Source organism: Odocoileus virginianus, chromosome 32 (assembly GCF_023699985.2).
Source record: "Odocoileus virginianus isolate 20LAN1187 ecotype Illinois chromosome 32, Ovbor_1.2, whole genome shotgun sequence".
Taxonomy (NCBI): Eukaryota; Metazoa; Chordata; class Mammalia; order Artiodactyla; family Cervidae; genus Odocoileus; species Odocoileus virginianus.
Window position 1 is genome coordinate 1943299 of NC_069705.1, and position 16955 is coordinate 1960253.

Here is a 16955-nt window from a genome sequence, read left to right on the forward strand (position 1 = left end):
CATAATGAGTGAACAAAACACATAATCCTCAGTTGGACAGTTGACCAGGACAAGGCTTCCTTTCCTTTTGCTATTAAGAAAATTAGTAGTACAACTAGTAAGATTTGAATAAAATCTTCAGATTAGATAACATGTTTCATGGGTATAAACTCCTGATCTGGACTGTACTGTGTTCACCTATAAGAATGTCCTTGTTTCTAGGAAATACATACAAATAAACAGGAGTCAAAAGCATTAGTATACATCTGCAACTTAATTCTGGAAAAGAGGTTCTTAAAAAGTGAAGAAACGACAACCTGATAGAACAAGATGGTGGAGGAGCAGATGGACGTGGAGAACATCTCTCTCCACAGGTACATCAGGAATACACCTTCAGACACAGAAGTGCATGCAGAACAGCAGCTGAGAGTGGACAGGAGTACCTGCCCAGAGGAAATGAATATAGAGAACCACGCAAAACTTGAGATCAAGCCCTGAGCCTCTGGAGTGGGAGCAGTGACTCCAAGACCCTAGACTACCAGAGAACTCACCCTAGGGAGTACCAAATGGTGAGAACTCACACGAAGGAAACCACTGGAATACAAGACCCAGCATCACTGCACCACCAGTAGTACCCTGTGCAGCACGCCTCATCTAAACAACAAACAAAACAAAAATACAGACCCAACCATCAGCAGACAGGATGAGACCCCCTCACTCAGCCTCGCCCATCAGAGGAAAATCAAACAAAAACTCAGCACAAATCTCACCCTATAGGAAGCTTACACAAACCACTGGACCAACCTTAGGAGGGCAGAAACCAAAAGGAAGAAAGAATTCAGCCTTGAAGCCTGGGAAAAGGAGACCTCAAACACAGTAAGTTAAAAAAAAAATGAAAAGGCAGCGAAATAATACACAAATGACAGAACAAACTAGAAACACAGAAGTCCAAATAAATGAAGAGGAAACAGGCAAACTACCTGAAAATTCAGAATGATAGTAAAGGTGATCACAAACCTTGAAAACAAAATGGAGAAAATGCAACAATCAATTTAAAAAGACCTATAAGAATTAAAGAATAAACATACAGAGACAAACAATTACTGAAATTAAAAATACTCTAGAAGGAATCACAGCAGAATATCTGAAGCAGAAGACGAATCAGTGAGCTGAAAGATAAAATGGTGGAATAACTTCTCAAGAGCAGAATAAAGTAAAAAGAATGAAAAGAACTGAGGATAGTCTCAGAGACCTCTGGGACAACATCAAACGCACCAACATTTGAATTACAGGGGTCCCAGAAGAAGAGAAAAATAAAGTATGACAAAATTTTTGAAGAGATTATAGTTGAAAATTTTCCCAATATGGAAAAAGAAACAGTCAATCAAGTCGAAGAGGCACAGAGTCCCATATAGGATAAACCCAAGGAGAAACATGGCAAGATACATACTAATCAAACTAACAAAGACTAAACACAAAGAAAGAACATCAAATGCAGCAAGGGAGAAGCAACCAGTAACATACAAGGGAAACCCCATACGCTTAACAGCTGATCTTTCAGCAGAAACTCTGCAGGCCTGAAGGGAATGGCACGATATATTTAAAGTACTGAAAGATTACTGAACCCAGCAAGTAGTGAAAGTACAACCAAGATTACTGTACCTGGCAAGGATCTCATTCAAAATTGATGGAGAAACAAAAAGCTTTTCAGACAAGCAAAAGTTAAGAGAATTCAGTACCACCAAACAAACCTTACAAGAATATATAGTAAAAAAATATGAGAAGAAAAAAGATCTACAAAATCAACCCCAAACAATTAAGAAAATGGCAATAGGAACATATATATCAATAACTGCTTTAAATGTAAATGGATTAAATGCTCCAACCAAAAGACACAGACTGTCTCAACGGATACAAAAATAAGACTCATGTATATGCTGTCCACAAGAAACCCACTTCAGACCTAAAGACACATATAGGCTGAAAGTGAGAGGATGGAAAAATATATTCCATGCACATGGGAAGCAAAAGAAAGCTGGAGTAGCAATCCCCATATCAGAAAAAATATACCTTAAAATAAAGATTACAAGAGATAAGGAAGGACACTACATAATGACTAAGGGATCAATCCAAGAGGAAGACATAATTGTAAATATCTATGCACCCAACATAGGAGCATCTCAATACATAAAATACGAACAGATATAAAAGGAGAAATTGACAATAACACAATAATAGCAGGAGACTTTAACACCCCACTCACACCAATGGACAGATCATCAAAACAGAAAATTAATAAGCAAACAGAAGTCTTAAATGATATATTAGATGAGATGGATCTCATTGATGTCTTCAGGGCATTCCAACCAAATGCAGAAGACGACACCTTCTTCTCAAGTGCACATGGAACACTCTCCAGGATAGACCACATCTTGGGTCACAAATCAAACCTCAGTAAACTTAAGAAAACTGAAATCATATCAAGCATCTTCTCCAACCACAATACTATGAGACTAGATATCAATTTCAAGAAAAAAAAGTGCAAGAAACACAAACCCATGGAGATTAAACAACATGTTTCTAAATAACTAATAGGTTACTGAAGAAATCAAAAGGGAAATAAAATTTCTAGAAACAAATGACAATGAAAACATGACAACTCAAAACCTATGGGAAGCAGCAAAAGCAGTTCTAAGAGGGAAGTTTATAGCAATACAATCCTACCTCAAGAAACAAGAAAAGCAACCTAACTTTACACCTAAAACAACTGGAAAAAGAAGAACAAAAAAAAACCCAGAATTAGTAGAAGGAAAGAAATCATAAAGATCAGAGCAGAAATAAATGAAATAGAAAGGAAAGAAACAAGAGTAAAGATTAATAAAACTAAAAGTTTGTTCTTTGAGAAGATAAACAAAATTGACAAACCTTTAGCCAGACTCATCAAGAAAAAAAAGAACAATCAAATCAACAAAATTAGAAATGAAAAAGGAGAGCTTACAACAGACAATGCAGAAATGAAAGGATTATAAGAGACTATTATGAACAACTCTATGGCAATAAAATGGATAACCTGGAAGAAATGGACAGATACTTAGAAAAGTTCAATCTTCCAAGACTGAACCAGGAAGAAATAGAAATTATGAACAACCCAATTACAAGCACTGAAACTGAAGCTGTGATCCAAAATCTCCCAAAAAACAAAAGCCCAGAAACAGATGGCTTCATAGGAGAATTCTGTCAAACATTTAGAGAAGAGCTAATGCCTATCCTTCTAAAACTTCCAAAAAATTGCAGAGGAAAGAACACTTCCAAACTCATTCTATGAGGCCACCACCTCCCTGATACCAAAACCAGACAAAGACAACACAGAAAAACAAAACTACAGACCAATATCACTGATGAACACAGATGCAAAAATCCTCAACAAAATTTTAGCACATTCAGCAACACATCAAAAAGCTCATACACCATGAGCCAAGTTGGGTTTATTCCAGGAAGGCAAGGATTCTTCAATATATGCAAATCAATCAATGTGATACACAATATTAACAAATTGAAAGATAAAAACCATATGATAAGACCATATGATAATCTCAATAGATGCAGAAAAAACCTCTGACAAAATTCAACACCCATTTATGATTAAAACTCTTCAAAAAATGGGCACAGAAGAAACCTACCTCAACATAGTAAAGACCATATATGATAAGCCTACAGCAAACATTATTCTCAATGGTGAAAAATCAAAAGCATTCCCCGTAAGATCAAGAACAAGACAACAGTGTCCACTTTCACCACAATTATTCAACATAGCTCTGCAAGTCTTACTTACAGCAATTGGAGAAGAAAAAGAAATAAAAGGAATCCAGATTGGAAAAGAAGAAGTAAAGCTCTCACTGTTTGCAGATGACATGATATTGTACATAGAAAATCCTAAAGATGGTATCAGAAAATTGCTACAGCTAATCAGTGAATTTAGCAAAGTTGCAGGATACAAAAATCAATACACACAAATCACTTGCATTTCTATACACTAACAATGAAAAACCAGAGAAATTAATGAATCAATCCCATTCACCACTGCAACAAAAAGAAGTAAATATCTAGGAGTAAACTTACCTAAGGAGACAAAAGAACTGTACACAGAAAATTATAAGACACTAATGAAAGAAATCAAAGATGACATAAACAGATGGAGAGAGAGTCCATGTTCGTGGGTAGGAAGAATCAATATTGTGAAAATGACTACACTACCAAATGCAATCTACAGATTTAATGCAATCCCTATCGAATTACCAATGGCATTTTTCACAGAACTAGAACAAAAAATTTCACAGTTCATATGGAAACACACAAGACCCCAAATAGCCAAAGCAGTCTTGCAAAAGAAGAATGAAGCTGGAGGAATCAACCTTCCTGACTTCAGATTATACTGCAAAGCTACAGTCATCAAGACAGTATGGTCCTGGCACAAAAAACAGAAATACAGACCAATGGAACAAGATAGAAAGCCCAGAAATAAACCCATGCACCTACGGGTACCTTATTTTTGACAAAGGAGGCAGGAATATACAATGGGGAAAAGACAGCCTCTTCAATAAATGGTGCTGGGAAAACTGGACAGCTACAAGTAAAAGAATGAAATTAGAACACTTCTTAACACCATACACAAAGATCAACTCAAAATGGATTAAGACCTAAACACAAGACCAGAAACTATAAAACTCTTAGAGGAAAACATAGGCAGAACACTCGATGACATAAATCAAAGCAAGATCCTCTATGGCCTACCTCCTGGAGTAACAGAATTAAAAACAAAAGTAAGCAGTGTGGGCAAGTGGGAGCTGATTAAACTTAAAGGCTTTTGCACAGCAAAGGAAACTATAAGAGCAAGGTAAAAAGACACCCTTCAGAATGGGAGAAAATAATAAGTGAAACAACTGACAAAGGATTAGTTTCCAAAATATACAAGCAGCTCATACAACTCAATGCCAGAAAAACAAACAACCCAATCAAAAAGTGGGAAAAAGACCTAAACAGACATTTCTCCAAAGAAGACATACAGATGGCTAACAAACATATGAAAAGATGCTCAACATTGCTCATTATTAGAGAAATGCAAATCAAAACTACAGTGAGATATCACCTCACACCAGTCAGAATGGCCATCATCAAGAAGTCTACAAACAATAAAAGCTGGAGAAGATGTGAAGAAAAGGGGACGCTCCTGCACTGTTGGTGGGAATGTAAATTGATACAGTCACTATGGAGGATGGTATGGAGATTCTTTAAAAAACTAGGAATAAAAACACCATAAAAGCACCCAGCAATCCCACTCCTACACATATACCCTGAGGAAACCAAAATTGAAAAAGACACATGTTCATTTTTCACTGAAGCACTATTTACAATAGCTAGAACATGGAAGCAACCTAGATGTCCATTGACAGATGAATGGATAAAGAAGTTGTGGTACATACACACAATGGAATATTACTCAGCCATAAAAAGGAAGACATATGAGTCACAGTTCTGATGAGGTGGATGAACTTAGAACCTATTATACAGAGTGAATTGAGTCAAAAAGAGAAAGATAAATATTGTATTCTAATACATATATATAGAATATAGAATAATGGTACTGAAGAATTTATTCACAGGGCAACAGTGGAAAAACAGACATAGAGAATAGTCTATGGACATGGGCAGAGGGGAGGAGAGGGTGAGATGTATGGAAAGAGTAACATGGAAATTCACATTACCACATGTTAAATAGCCAACGGGAATTTTCTGTGTGGCTCAGGAAACTCAAACAGAGGCTCTGTATCAACCTAGAGGGATGGTACGGGGAGGGAGATGGGAGGGAGGTTCAAAAGGGAGGGGATGTATGTATACCTATGGCTGATTCATGTTGAGGTTTGACAGAAAACAACAAAATTCTGTAAAGCAATTACCCTTCAATAAAAAAATAAAAAGAAAAAAAAAATCCAAAAAAAAGTGAAGAAACGACTCTCTTCTTTGAATTCCCACTAAACACCATGTAAACTCCTACTAGAGTACCTGTAATACTTTTTTTTAACTTATTGTCAGGAAAAGAACATGCCTTTAGAGGTTAAGCAAGTTGTCTAAGCAGAAGTCAGTAAAAGACCAAGACTTGAACCCAGATCCCTCGACTCAAAGCCCAACCTGGCTAAGTCCTAAGATGGTGAACTGTTGCGTAAATGTTTCCTAAATATTTATACTGTTGTTTTTCATTTTCAAAAACACATAGGAATGGAGGCGCAGACAGAGGACAGACTTGCAGAAGCAGTGGGGGAAAGAGAGGGCAGGACAAACTGATACAGCAGTGCCGGCATACACACTGCCACGTGCAACCAAATCGCTGCTGAGAGGTGGCTGGGTGATGCAGGGCGGCCAGCCTGGGCTCTGTGACGGCCTCGACGGGTGGACGGGGTGCCAGGGGGGCTCAGCAGGGAGGGGGTGCATGTACACACGCGGCTGATTCACTCTGTTGTGTGGCAGAAAGTAACACAACATTGTAAAGTGACTATCCTCCAATTAAAAAAAAAAAAAAATACATACACAATCTGTTCACTAGTTGGTCTCTGAATCCAAAGAGCTTCACCTACACAACAGGAATTCCCCAGCAGTGGCCTATAAATTCTTAATTTCAAGATAAGAGATAGAACTCAACTTGTCTTACACAGTGAGTTGGTGGCAACGGAGCAAGACAAAAGATAAATAAAACCCAAGAGTTTTCATGATCCACACCTGCACTTTTCCCATATTTTCTCCTGCCATTATCTACACCCTTGTTCTCTGCATTTCAAAGAATACTTCCAAATCTTTGCACTTCTGTTTTTTCTAATTAATGAGACCCCATTCCTTGTCATCCTGATAAACTCCTTTCCATTTCTAAGACCAGCTCAAGTGGTATTTCTCCTCAATGAATCCTTTCTGACTCCCCAGACGGAAGTACAGGCTTGCCTCCTCTACTCCCCACATTTCATGTATTCTATAATTAAACTGTCACATTAAGGAAATTATCTATTTTCAAGTCTCTCCTGGCTGGAGAAGGAATCCTGTCATTTACTTTGGCATCTCCAGCAGCTGGCACATAAGCAGACTCTGTGTCTGCACATTTATATCCTGCTATGTGTCAACAAAGGATTAAGGCACAAGCATTTAATAAATATTTCCTGAGTTAATGAACATGTGTTTCATCACCTGAGAGAGGTTTGGTTTTTGTTTGTTTGCCAGTCAAATCCTAAACTCTTCTTCATATAAGACAGAAAATAAACCAAGCTCATTTGATACTGGCAGTTAAAGCAATGTGTTTACCTGCAAAACCAAACCAGTTACCACGGGTTTGTTTGGAAAGAACAGCTTAACCACAAACAATGCACATGCACAAACCACAGCAGATCAGATGCATAAACACACTACTACTGCGTTACCCACAATACAATTAATCCTGTTTCTCACCAGGAACAAACTGACTGCCAATCTGAATACTCAACTTTACCTGCAGTGCTTGTTCTTGGATGTCACGAAATAATTCCATATCCTTCTCAGTCATGATTTCCTGGCTCCCGAAAAGCCGGTCCTCGCTTTCTTGTTTGCCATCCCAGCCATCCTGATTGTCTGCACGTTAAGAAAGGGCTTACATGTTACTGATGCTACCAGGCGTTCTGCACATGAACTGGAACAAATTTCAAAAGTCTTAATATTATTTATGTAAAAGAGGACAGCACTAAGCTGACTTCCAGAAAGATACTAGTCAATAAGTACCTACCCTGAGTTGAGTTAAAACTTTTTAAAAGTATTACATAACTAAATTTAAACTTCATTAAACAAGTTTGTATTTCAGCATATACATACACATATTAAAAAAAGTAAAACAGGAAAAAGATCTAAGAAATATGCAGTCTATTCTGAAATAACAAGAATATAAAACTTTTGACACATGTCAACACGTAAATGTTGTTTTTTCATTCTTTGGTAGTATGGAAGAAGTTTATGTTATAGCAGGACATAATTTTCATCACTTTAGAGCAAAACAAGAAAAGTTTGCTCCTGTTAAAATTCTCAATGATTCCACAGTTCTTCCTAAGGCCAATGCATTCTTATCTCAACAAAACGGTCTATTTCAAGTGGCTATTTTAACTGATGCCCAGTGCCAACTCCCCAACTCGCCTCCCATTCTGGGTGCCCACTTAAAGCACAAACTCCAAAGTCTGAGGAGCACAGGCGGTAACCCTCTGGGAAAGTACGAGAAATTAAAATAAGCATTCACTAAATGATGCACCTTCCTCAAATGGGTAGAGACATGAGTGAGAGGAGTATTGGGGGATCAAGCAGATCATCAGCCTCTGCGTTTGAGAATAACACCAATGTGGTCCTGCCTCTTCTCTGAATGTGTGGCAGTTCTCTTAAAAAACCAACTGTATACACAGTTACTCATTTCGTGGAAGAAAAAGGACAGGGGCTCACTCCTGTCTGAAAAATCCACATCTGATCTGCAGATACTCTGCGCCTTCACTGCCCCCTAGTGCGTGACACAGAGGGATGCAGGCCCAGGTCGGGTACAGCACTCCCCGCGCTACAAGACGGTGCAGGCTGCCTCCTGAACTACAGCTCAGAGAGAAAATGACAGAGCCCATCAAAGCCAAAGTCATGCCTGAGACTCAGCAATGGTTCTCCACGCACTCGATACATTTGCTCTGATAGAAAACTTCTAACACTTTCCAGTAGATTGTTCTAATAATCTACCTCCAATGAAATGGTTAATTCAGAAATGCCTTTTATCACCCTCTGCTTTATAAGATTCTTTCCTAAGTCCTGCATGTTTTCTCAGATAAATGTACTCAAGAGTGGGCCTTATCTTCAGTCTACATGGCTGATAAAGACATGAAAAGTAAAAGCCTAAACTGTAATTGAGTTGATTGCCACTCAGGTGAAAAGTCAATCAATACAGCATAAAAGGGGGGCGGATCTGACAAGGATGAGGATCTTTCCCTCCTGCAGTGGCCCGGTCCATCCTTTATAGAAGCAGGAATGATACGGAGTGAGGAGTACAATCCCCAGTGGGACAGTCAGGGGGAAGGAATCAGAGTTCAGACCGCCCCCCGCAGCCCATGAGGCACCACCCGGGCACACACAGCCCGTGACCTCAGAGCCCACTCTCACTCTTCGACTTTGCTCACAGCCCTTTCTACTTTCTTCACACGACTGGGTGCTCTCAGCTCCACAGCGATGAGACCAGCTCATCAACACTGTCTCCTCTGACGTGAACTATCTGCTATACTTTTAACTCTTCTTCACAGATCTTATCTAAGCTGAAAATGAGGGAACTTAGCCTGAAACGTAGGCAAATGGTCTGAAGCTGTGGCTCTCTAAGTATAATCCATGAAAAATTACAACTGTATCTGCCAAGATCTGAAGTAAAAAATCAATGACCTCATCATATTTACAAATAATTTTGTCTTTCACTTATGCTCAGATTAACAGCAGTCTATTTATCCACACTCTTTGCAGTTTCCTTCCAGGAATAAAAACAAGCATCATGAAGTTCATCACATGATTCATTCTGTAATTTATGAAATATAAAATTATCCCTGAGTCAAGGTTATACCCCACATTTCTGTAGATTTATTCTTTGTGCTTCCACCAAAAAAAGCATCTTCTTTTGTCTAAAACTCCTGCTTGTCCATTCTCCAGCTTCATCTCTAGGCTCTAAATTCCTGCCATTTTTATCACCTGAGTATCACCTAAATACATGACCTTGAACATATTCTCATATTCCAAGACAAATTTTTAATAAATCAAATATAAATCTACTCCAGGTAAGTAGTGTTATTCCAAATAACAGACTGTGGAATACTTTGTTTCCAAGCAAGCAGACTTTACCTGTGGGCCAATCTGAAGTGCTTGGTTTTCTGTTGCCCTTTTTCCTAACTCTGTATTGCTCAGAGTAGTCTACCACTTCCCCCCGAGGCTTCCGCCCATCGGGAGAAGGGGTAAAGAATTTGGTAAGGCCATCGATGAGCCCTTTGGTTTTCTTATTGAACTTCAAGGGGACACTGCCATCTCTGCAGAAGTCCAAGCCATCTATTTGCTCTAGGTATCCTTCTTCTGATGACGACGCTGACTGGCTGGAGAGGGTGATTTTACGTTTCCGACCCCTTCCAGGGCCTGTTCGAACTTTGCTGAAGGGACCTTTTGACCTAAGGAATCAAACAGGGAAAGGGGGAGCTATTAAAAAGAAATCTTTATAAGGCTTCTGTTTAATACATAACACATAGTAAATATCTACAACTGTATTTTTAAAATCCATATTGTTAAGAACAGTCCATAAACTGTAAGAAATATTATATGATTAAGAAGTAATATTATTAGAAACATCCACTTCTGGGAAGCCTACGCATTTTATAATGAAAAGAATCCTAGGCCGGGAGTCAGACAGCATATTTGAGTCATAACTCTGCCACTTACTAGCTGCACATCTTGGGGAAATCACATTCTCTCTAAACAATAGTGTCTTTATCTACACAATGAGAGTTGTACCACAGAAAACCTAAGACCCTTCCTGGTATGAAGGCTCTTCCTAGGATCTCTGCACCAACTCAGAGTTAGACTCTTACCTCTCAACATAAGGATGGGTTACTCTCTGCAAGCCAGGATTCAAAAGATCTTTTTATAGGAAAATTAAAGCTTGATTTAAGATTTAAAAGCATGAATTACAGTACTGGTTCTTTGTATTTCAAGCTGCTAATGCCCAATCACTTCAGTTTTATCACCTTCAAGATAGTCTTAAAGTGTAGAAAAGGTGGGTAAATTTTATGAAAGGTTGGCAGGCTTAAAGGCAGTTTACATATCATCAAAGGTGAATTACTAGAGAGATACTTCAAAAAAAAAAAGACAAAATTAGCTACTGAATCTTGCCCCACCTCCTCCAGACCTAATCCAGTTTTCTAGTCTACAAGAGAGAATTATATTCCTGATTTCTGCTAATAGGTGAAAAAAAAATTCACATTATTTTACTTTAGGACATAGAAACGGGACTTAGCTATGACCAATAAGAGAAGCTATCCAGCAATTTGTACATATAACACAAACTACTGAGATAACATTAAGAGAAGAATCTTTGAAATGCTTCAGTAACATAATTTTTTCTTCCTTCTTTTTCAGGTAAAAGAGAAAATTTAAGGTAACGGTTAAGGGCCAGACTTTGGTGCCAGCCTCCTGGGGTTTTAATCTCAGTTCAACACTTACTATAAACTATGCAAGTTACTGCTCTATGCTATAGCTTCCTCCTTTGAAAAAATGAGAGTACCAACAGTTCCTACTTCCCTGGGCTGTCAGGAGAATTAAATGATATAATACACGTAAAGCACTTAGAAGAGTGGGTGCCTTGGCCCTCTCTTAAGGGCTCAATAAGCATTAGCCATTATTATTATTACATAAAAATCAATCTCCTTTTCCAAATGCAAACAAGTGAACCCCTGCACTACAGAGAAGGCCCTATCCTCTTCTCCCCTCACCTTGCCACAAGTACAACTTACACCGTGTTTTGTTTCTTTAACCTGTTTTTTGGACGTCCTATTGGATTAGCATAGCGCCGTTTTATCTGTGCTGCCTTCTTCTGTAGAAGTTTTCTTCCTTTTTTCCTAGGTCGACATATCTGACATATCCACATGCCTATAAAGAAAGAAAATTCCACATAAAAGCCCAATAGATATAAATCCACTGAAGGAGTTCAGATAGTCTAAGCCAGGAACTCTTAACCTCTTTCAGGTCAAGGACTCTTATTTGAAAATCTGATAAAAGCCCCCAGAAACACAAACATGAAAACACACACATAGAAAATCCTACAAACAACTGGAAGAGACTCCTGAAGGCCATACACGGCTCAAGTCCACTGATGCTGACTTTATAGCCAGCACTCAATAGGGGTTTCTAATTCCTATTCTGCAAGAAAAGATGCCAGGTTTCCACAGAGAAATGGCTGAGTCCAGGACTGGAGCGGGGAAAATACAAGATAACCGAGAACAGCTTGTGGTGCCGGAAAATAAAGAAGTACTCAACAGATAATGAAGCCGTGTCAAAATGACCCAGGAGCCAACTTGAAGGAGCTCCCAATGGCCAAATCTGGGTGAACCGAAGGAAAAAGGAATAATCACAGCAATGGACAATAATTCACAGAATAAAGTAAGTATCTATGAACCATAATGATTAAAACAGTTGAATAAATACATGCGAGAAAGTGATCCCTCTTTCTTACAGCAGAATTCCAGTTAGTAAGCGAAGAAGAAATGATGGAAATTAAAAAATCATCACTATGCCGAAAAACACCAGAGTAAAAATTAGCAGTAATTGATGCTAAAGGAGTTGCAAAGCAAAAAAAAAAGAGTAATTGTAAGGTGTCTGTCAAGTTCTCCACTATAAACAAGTGGCCCAAGTTAACACCACCAGTAAGAAGACAAACTGTACAATATATCCCTGTTATGATACACCAAGAGGGAACAACACTTGGGAAAGCTGAGTAAATGGTACAATGAGAACTCTCTACTATTTTTACCATGTTTTTGTAAGTCTGAAATTATTTCAAAATAAAGTGTTTCCTGCTGTAAGCTGCCATAAAACTTCTTTTGTAGGCATTAAGTGCACAGGAATGAGGTCCTAAGAAAATTTGTACCATCTGGAAGGATTCTCAGAAGGCCTCTGCCCACATTTCAAGTAACTGGAAGAGGTGGGAAGAGGGGACACTTGTTCTTCCAGAACATACAACTGTGACTCTTCAAATGGTAGCCATCAATAGCGGCACAGAGGGCGCGAATAAAATCCCGAAGTGGAATAACTTGGCTACAACTCGGGCTGGGTCCCTTTCCATCAGCAGGAAACACTTCCTCAAAGAGACATAAAGTATCTCACAAGCATTTTACTTAAAAAGTCTATAAATCACAAAAACCTGAGTTGAAAATGGAATTTATGATAAGACAAAGCAGAGACGACTAATGATTTTTTTTAAGAAACTGCAAGCATGTGATAATATGGAAGTCCAACCAACAGGCAACTATATCTCAAGTAAATACCTTTCAGGGAACAAGAGTCAAAAGAATAAAATAATATTTTTAAGCTGTATTCTTCTTTTTGGGGCATTTGTTTGCTCGCAAAATACTATAAAATTTTTTGAGGTTTTCAATAAACCAGAGGCTCTAATAGCTTTAAGCCCCTCAAAGGTGATAAACTGTGATATAATCAACATGACCTAACAGAATTTCACTTCTTCAAGAAATAAATATTTCAAAGTATTATAAAAGTAAAGTATTTTGCCCTGTAGCTACAGGGCTGGCAAAAATTGGTAAACGGACACCTTCACCCTCATGGATGCTTAAACACTGAAAACAGGGGAAACTAATACTAAACCCACACTACATAAGAACATCAGGAGACTGTCCCCATCTTTACGGTGACAGCTCTCCACTCAAGACAACCCAAAGGAGAAAGATGCAAGCTATTCTTTCACTTTAACAAAGTAGATTAAAAGGCACTTTCACTAACCTGCCCCGTATCACCTTGATTTCAGAAAGTACTTCTTACCTTTCGGCATCCGAGTGAGTGGCGGGTCACAACACTCCATGTGAAAACCCCGGTCACAGGAATCACAAAAGAGCATGTTATCCTAAAGCAGAGAAAGAACAGCTCTGCTCAGTCAAATGAAACAGAAACATGTTAGGATCATGACTTCATGAAACCTAGGAGGCTCCTTTCCACAAAGGAGATGAGTTACCTAATAATAAAAGTTCCCTTAATCTGCAGTAGTTGAGTAAATGCGTAGCCTGAGTTAGCAAAAGGTTTTGCTTCATCCAACTTTAATAAGGACCTAAAGTTTCATTACTTCTAAAGAAATGTGGATCCAGTAGCCAGATACAAGCTAACTTTTTTAGTCTGCTTTAATAAAAGGGAGAGAAAGATGACTATAATTAATATAAATGATCATTCCTAAATGAATATCTCCATAAGACTCAAATTTCACAAGTATTTCTTTAAAGTAGCTAGTCTCTCTACAAACATACAATTAAAGTGCTTTAGTAACTACCAAGAAATCTGGGAATTCCCTGGCAGTCCAGGCGCGAGGACCCTGTGCTACCACGGCTGGGGGACCCAGGTTCGATCCTTGTCAGGGAACTAAGATCCCATAAGCTGCACAGTTTGGCCAAAAAAACTGGGGAGTGGGGTAGAAAACTGCCTAGAAATTATTCAAGAATTATCCAATACTCACTCAATCATCACTGAGCAAGTATTCTAAACTAATGATGTGAACTTTAAGAGGCTACTGTTCTAAACTCTGCTGAACCAAGTGACTGAAAATAATCAAACATACATAGAGGAAAATGCCAGTGGTACACTCTACTTCTAAATGAAATATTTACAATGGAAGGCAAAAATACTCACTGCATTTTTGCCTTGATCTCGACAGGAGCTGCACGTTTTACACTCAATGCACTGCCACCGTAAGGCCTTCACTCTAACCGTTAGTTCGGGGGAAAACTTTAAACAGGATGGATGACCTAATAAAAGGTGAAAATTGGCAAATGAAACAATCAAGAATCATTCTGCAACTGTATAAAAGAAATGTTGTAGAAAAAGGCAATTATCTTAAATCAAAACATCAAGGAAAACAAGAAGCTCCTGGAAGCTTGCCACACTCATGGTTTCAGGACTTAGCACTCCAGTTCAGTTTTCTGCATGCTACATATATCACCCCCCTCCCAATTTGATTATTAAAAAAACTTGAGAAATTCCAAACTTGTATTAAGGCCGCATTAATTAGAGTACTATGTGTGTACACATGGTCCTATGTATATGAATACATAATAAGCCTTGGCCATTTTTGGAAGAATAAACACAAAAACCGTTTACAACTGTAACATCCTAGGATACAGAGCTATAAATATTTTTTAGGAAAAGGATTCTACATTTTACTTTATACCCTTCTGTGCTCTCATTTTTTAAACAATAACGTGTTATGTTTGTAACTAATAAATTTTTTAAATCCCATCATTTAAAAGTGAGTTATGTGCTCATGATTTAAGGCACTCAAGATAAAACTAAAACCTAAGCAATATTTCTACTGTGATCAGAATTAACAGTAACAGAAAAAAAAAAAAGTTTCCTCTCTCAAGAGTTACAATCAGTTTGATTCTCAAAAACTTAGGATAGCTAATTTGCTCGTAACTCTGAAAAGATTTATCCGTTTCCTCTTAAAATTGGTTATGTTTACTTTTCTTCAGTGAGAGAAAGGGTTGGTTAAATTATTTTTCTCTTTTCTATCAACAAATTTTCTTTTTTAAGAGAAGATAAGAAATTTATCATCAAAATATCACTTACATCCAAGGAAAATGAGAGAAGTATAAAAAAAATCTCATCTATAATCTTATCATCCCAGAAGAGCTATTTTCATGTTCTACTTTTCCTTTCTAAACTAACTAAAGCCCTTGCATGGTTTTAATTATAGGATATGTACAGCTTTGCTCTGCTTTTCATTATTTTATTCAAGCAAACTTTATATTTACATTCCTTAAACTGATTATACTCCAGAGTTGACACACAAGAACCTACCTGATCATCTGCCTGTTGTAAATATTGACACAATTAGCCCATAACAGTTATTAGAACACTAAAATGAATTATTTCATGATTACAGATTCTTTCCTTCTTTTAAGTTAATTCCTTAGAATAAATTCCTAAAAGAGGAACTGGCAAGTGAAATGAAATAAACATTTCTGTAGCTTGAGAGGTAGATCTGCCCTGCCAAAACATGCTCCAAGCCCCACGATGTAACATCCAGGGACATCAGCCGCGTACATTTTATCACAATTTTATCAACTCCAGTTTGGGCTCTCTTATCTTTCAAGCTTTATAAAAGCTATAAAATAACACTTCACTGTTGCTTTGGTGGGCCTTCCTATTATTATTTTGGGAAAACATTTTTAATGTGCTCAACTCTTAATTTCTCTCACATAAATGGCCTATTCATTGCCTTTGCCCCTTGGACTTTAAAAATGTAAATGCGCTCTTTATAGCTTTTGGCCCTTTGCCAAACGTTTAACACAATTATTTTTCTGAAACAAGTCTTCCTGTTTAAAATTTGGGGTACTTTAGCTCTCAATTTGGAAAACCCCCAAATTTCATGCCCTTGACCACTTTATCCCTTGGTGACCGTGACGGACAACCAGCGCTCCTGGCAACACCACCAGCTCAGGCCCTGTGCGGTCCCCGCCCGCACCAAACAGTACCCTCGGCAGTGACCGCGTGACTGCTCAGCTGGGTGCAAAAGACGCTGCCGTCCCACCTGCTCTCTCCCTCCGACGGGCCACCTCTGCCACGCCCTGGGAGTCAGGCCTCGGAGCCCGTCCAACAGTCTTACAAAAAACCTTATTCTGGTATTAAATTCCCCTCCTCTTGAAGCATGTAGTGTTTTCTGCTTTCTGGACTAAATCCTGTTTGATACTGGTATAAAACACTGAATATTAAGCCAATGATCAAAGATACTACAAAGCTTCATAAGTTCTTAAAAGGTAGACAAGGAATATCTCTGAAATTAACAAATTAGGAGACTCTTTGAAAAACCTTTTTTAGAGCCCCAAATTTCACACAGCTCACTAAATTACAGTCAACACTCTGCTTCTCAATGTGACATATTGAAAGTTTATGTTAAAAAAAAAAATCTGTTATCATCCTGGTTCTATTCACGAAGGCTGAGGCGTAAATCAAAGTAAGTAGTGATTATTAAAGAAACCAGTAATAAATTCCAACTGACTGATGTGATTTGAACAGATGCTGGATAGTGAAATATAAAGACTAATAGAAAACAAAAAGAAGTTTATGAAAAGCTTTCTATAAAAAAACAACTACTAAGACCTGATTTAAGTTAACTGAATAAAACATTTCAATTATACATTTAAACTCTT

At 38.0% G+C, this 16955-nt stretch overlaps 1 protein-coding gene across 1 annotated transcript in view; it reads right to left on the reverse strand.

The window, feature by feature from the left end:
* Positions 1-16955, reverse strand: part of KAT6A (lysine acetyltransferase 6A) — a 102890-nt gene that overhangs the window by 35766 nt on the left and 50169 nt on the right. The window contains exons 4-8 of the mRNA XM_070459736.1: positions 14437-14552; positions 13582-13663; positions 11544-11679; positions 9889-10205; positions 7505-7623 (exon numbers count right to left, since the gene is read on the reverse strand). Coding sequence (XP_070315837.1) covers positions 7505-7623; positions 9889-10205; positions 11544-11679; positions 13582-13663; positions 14437-14552 — 770 coding nt within the window. The remainder of the gene's footprint in view (positions 1-7504; positions 7624-9888; positions 10206-11543; positions 11680-13581; positions 13664-14436; positions 14553-16955) is intronic.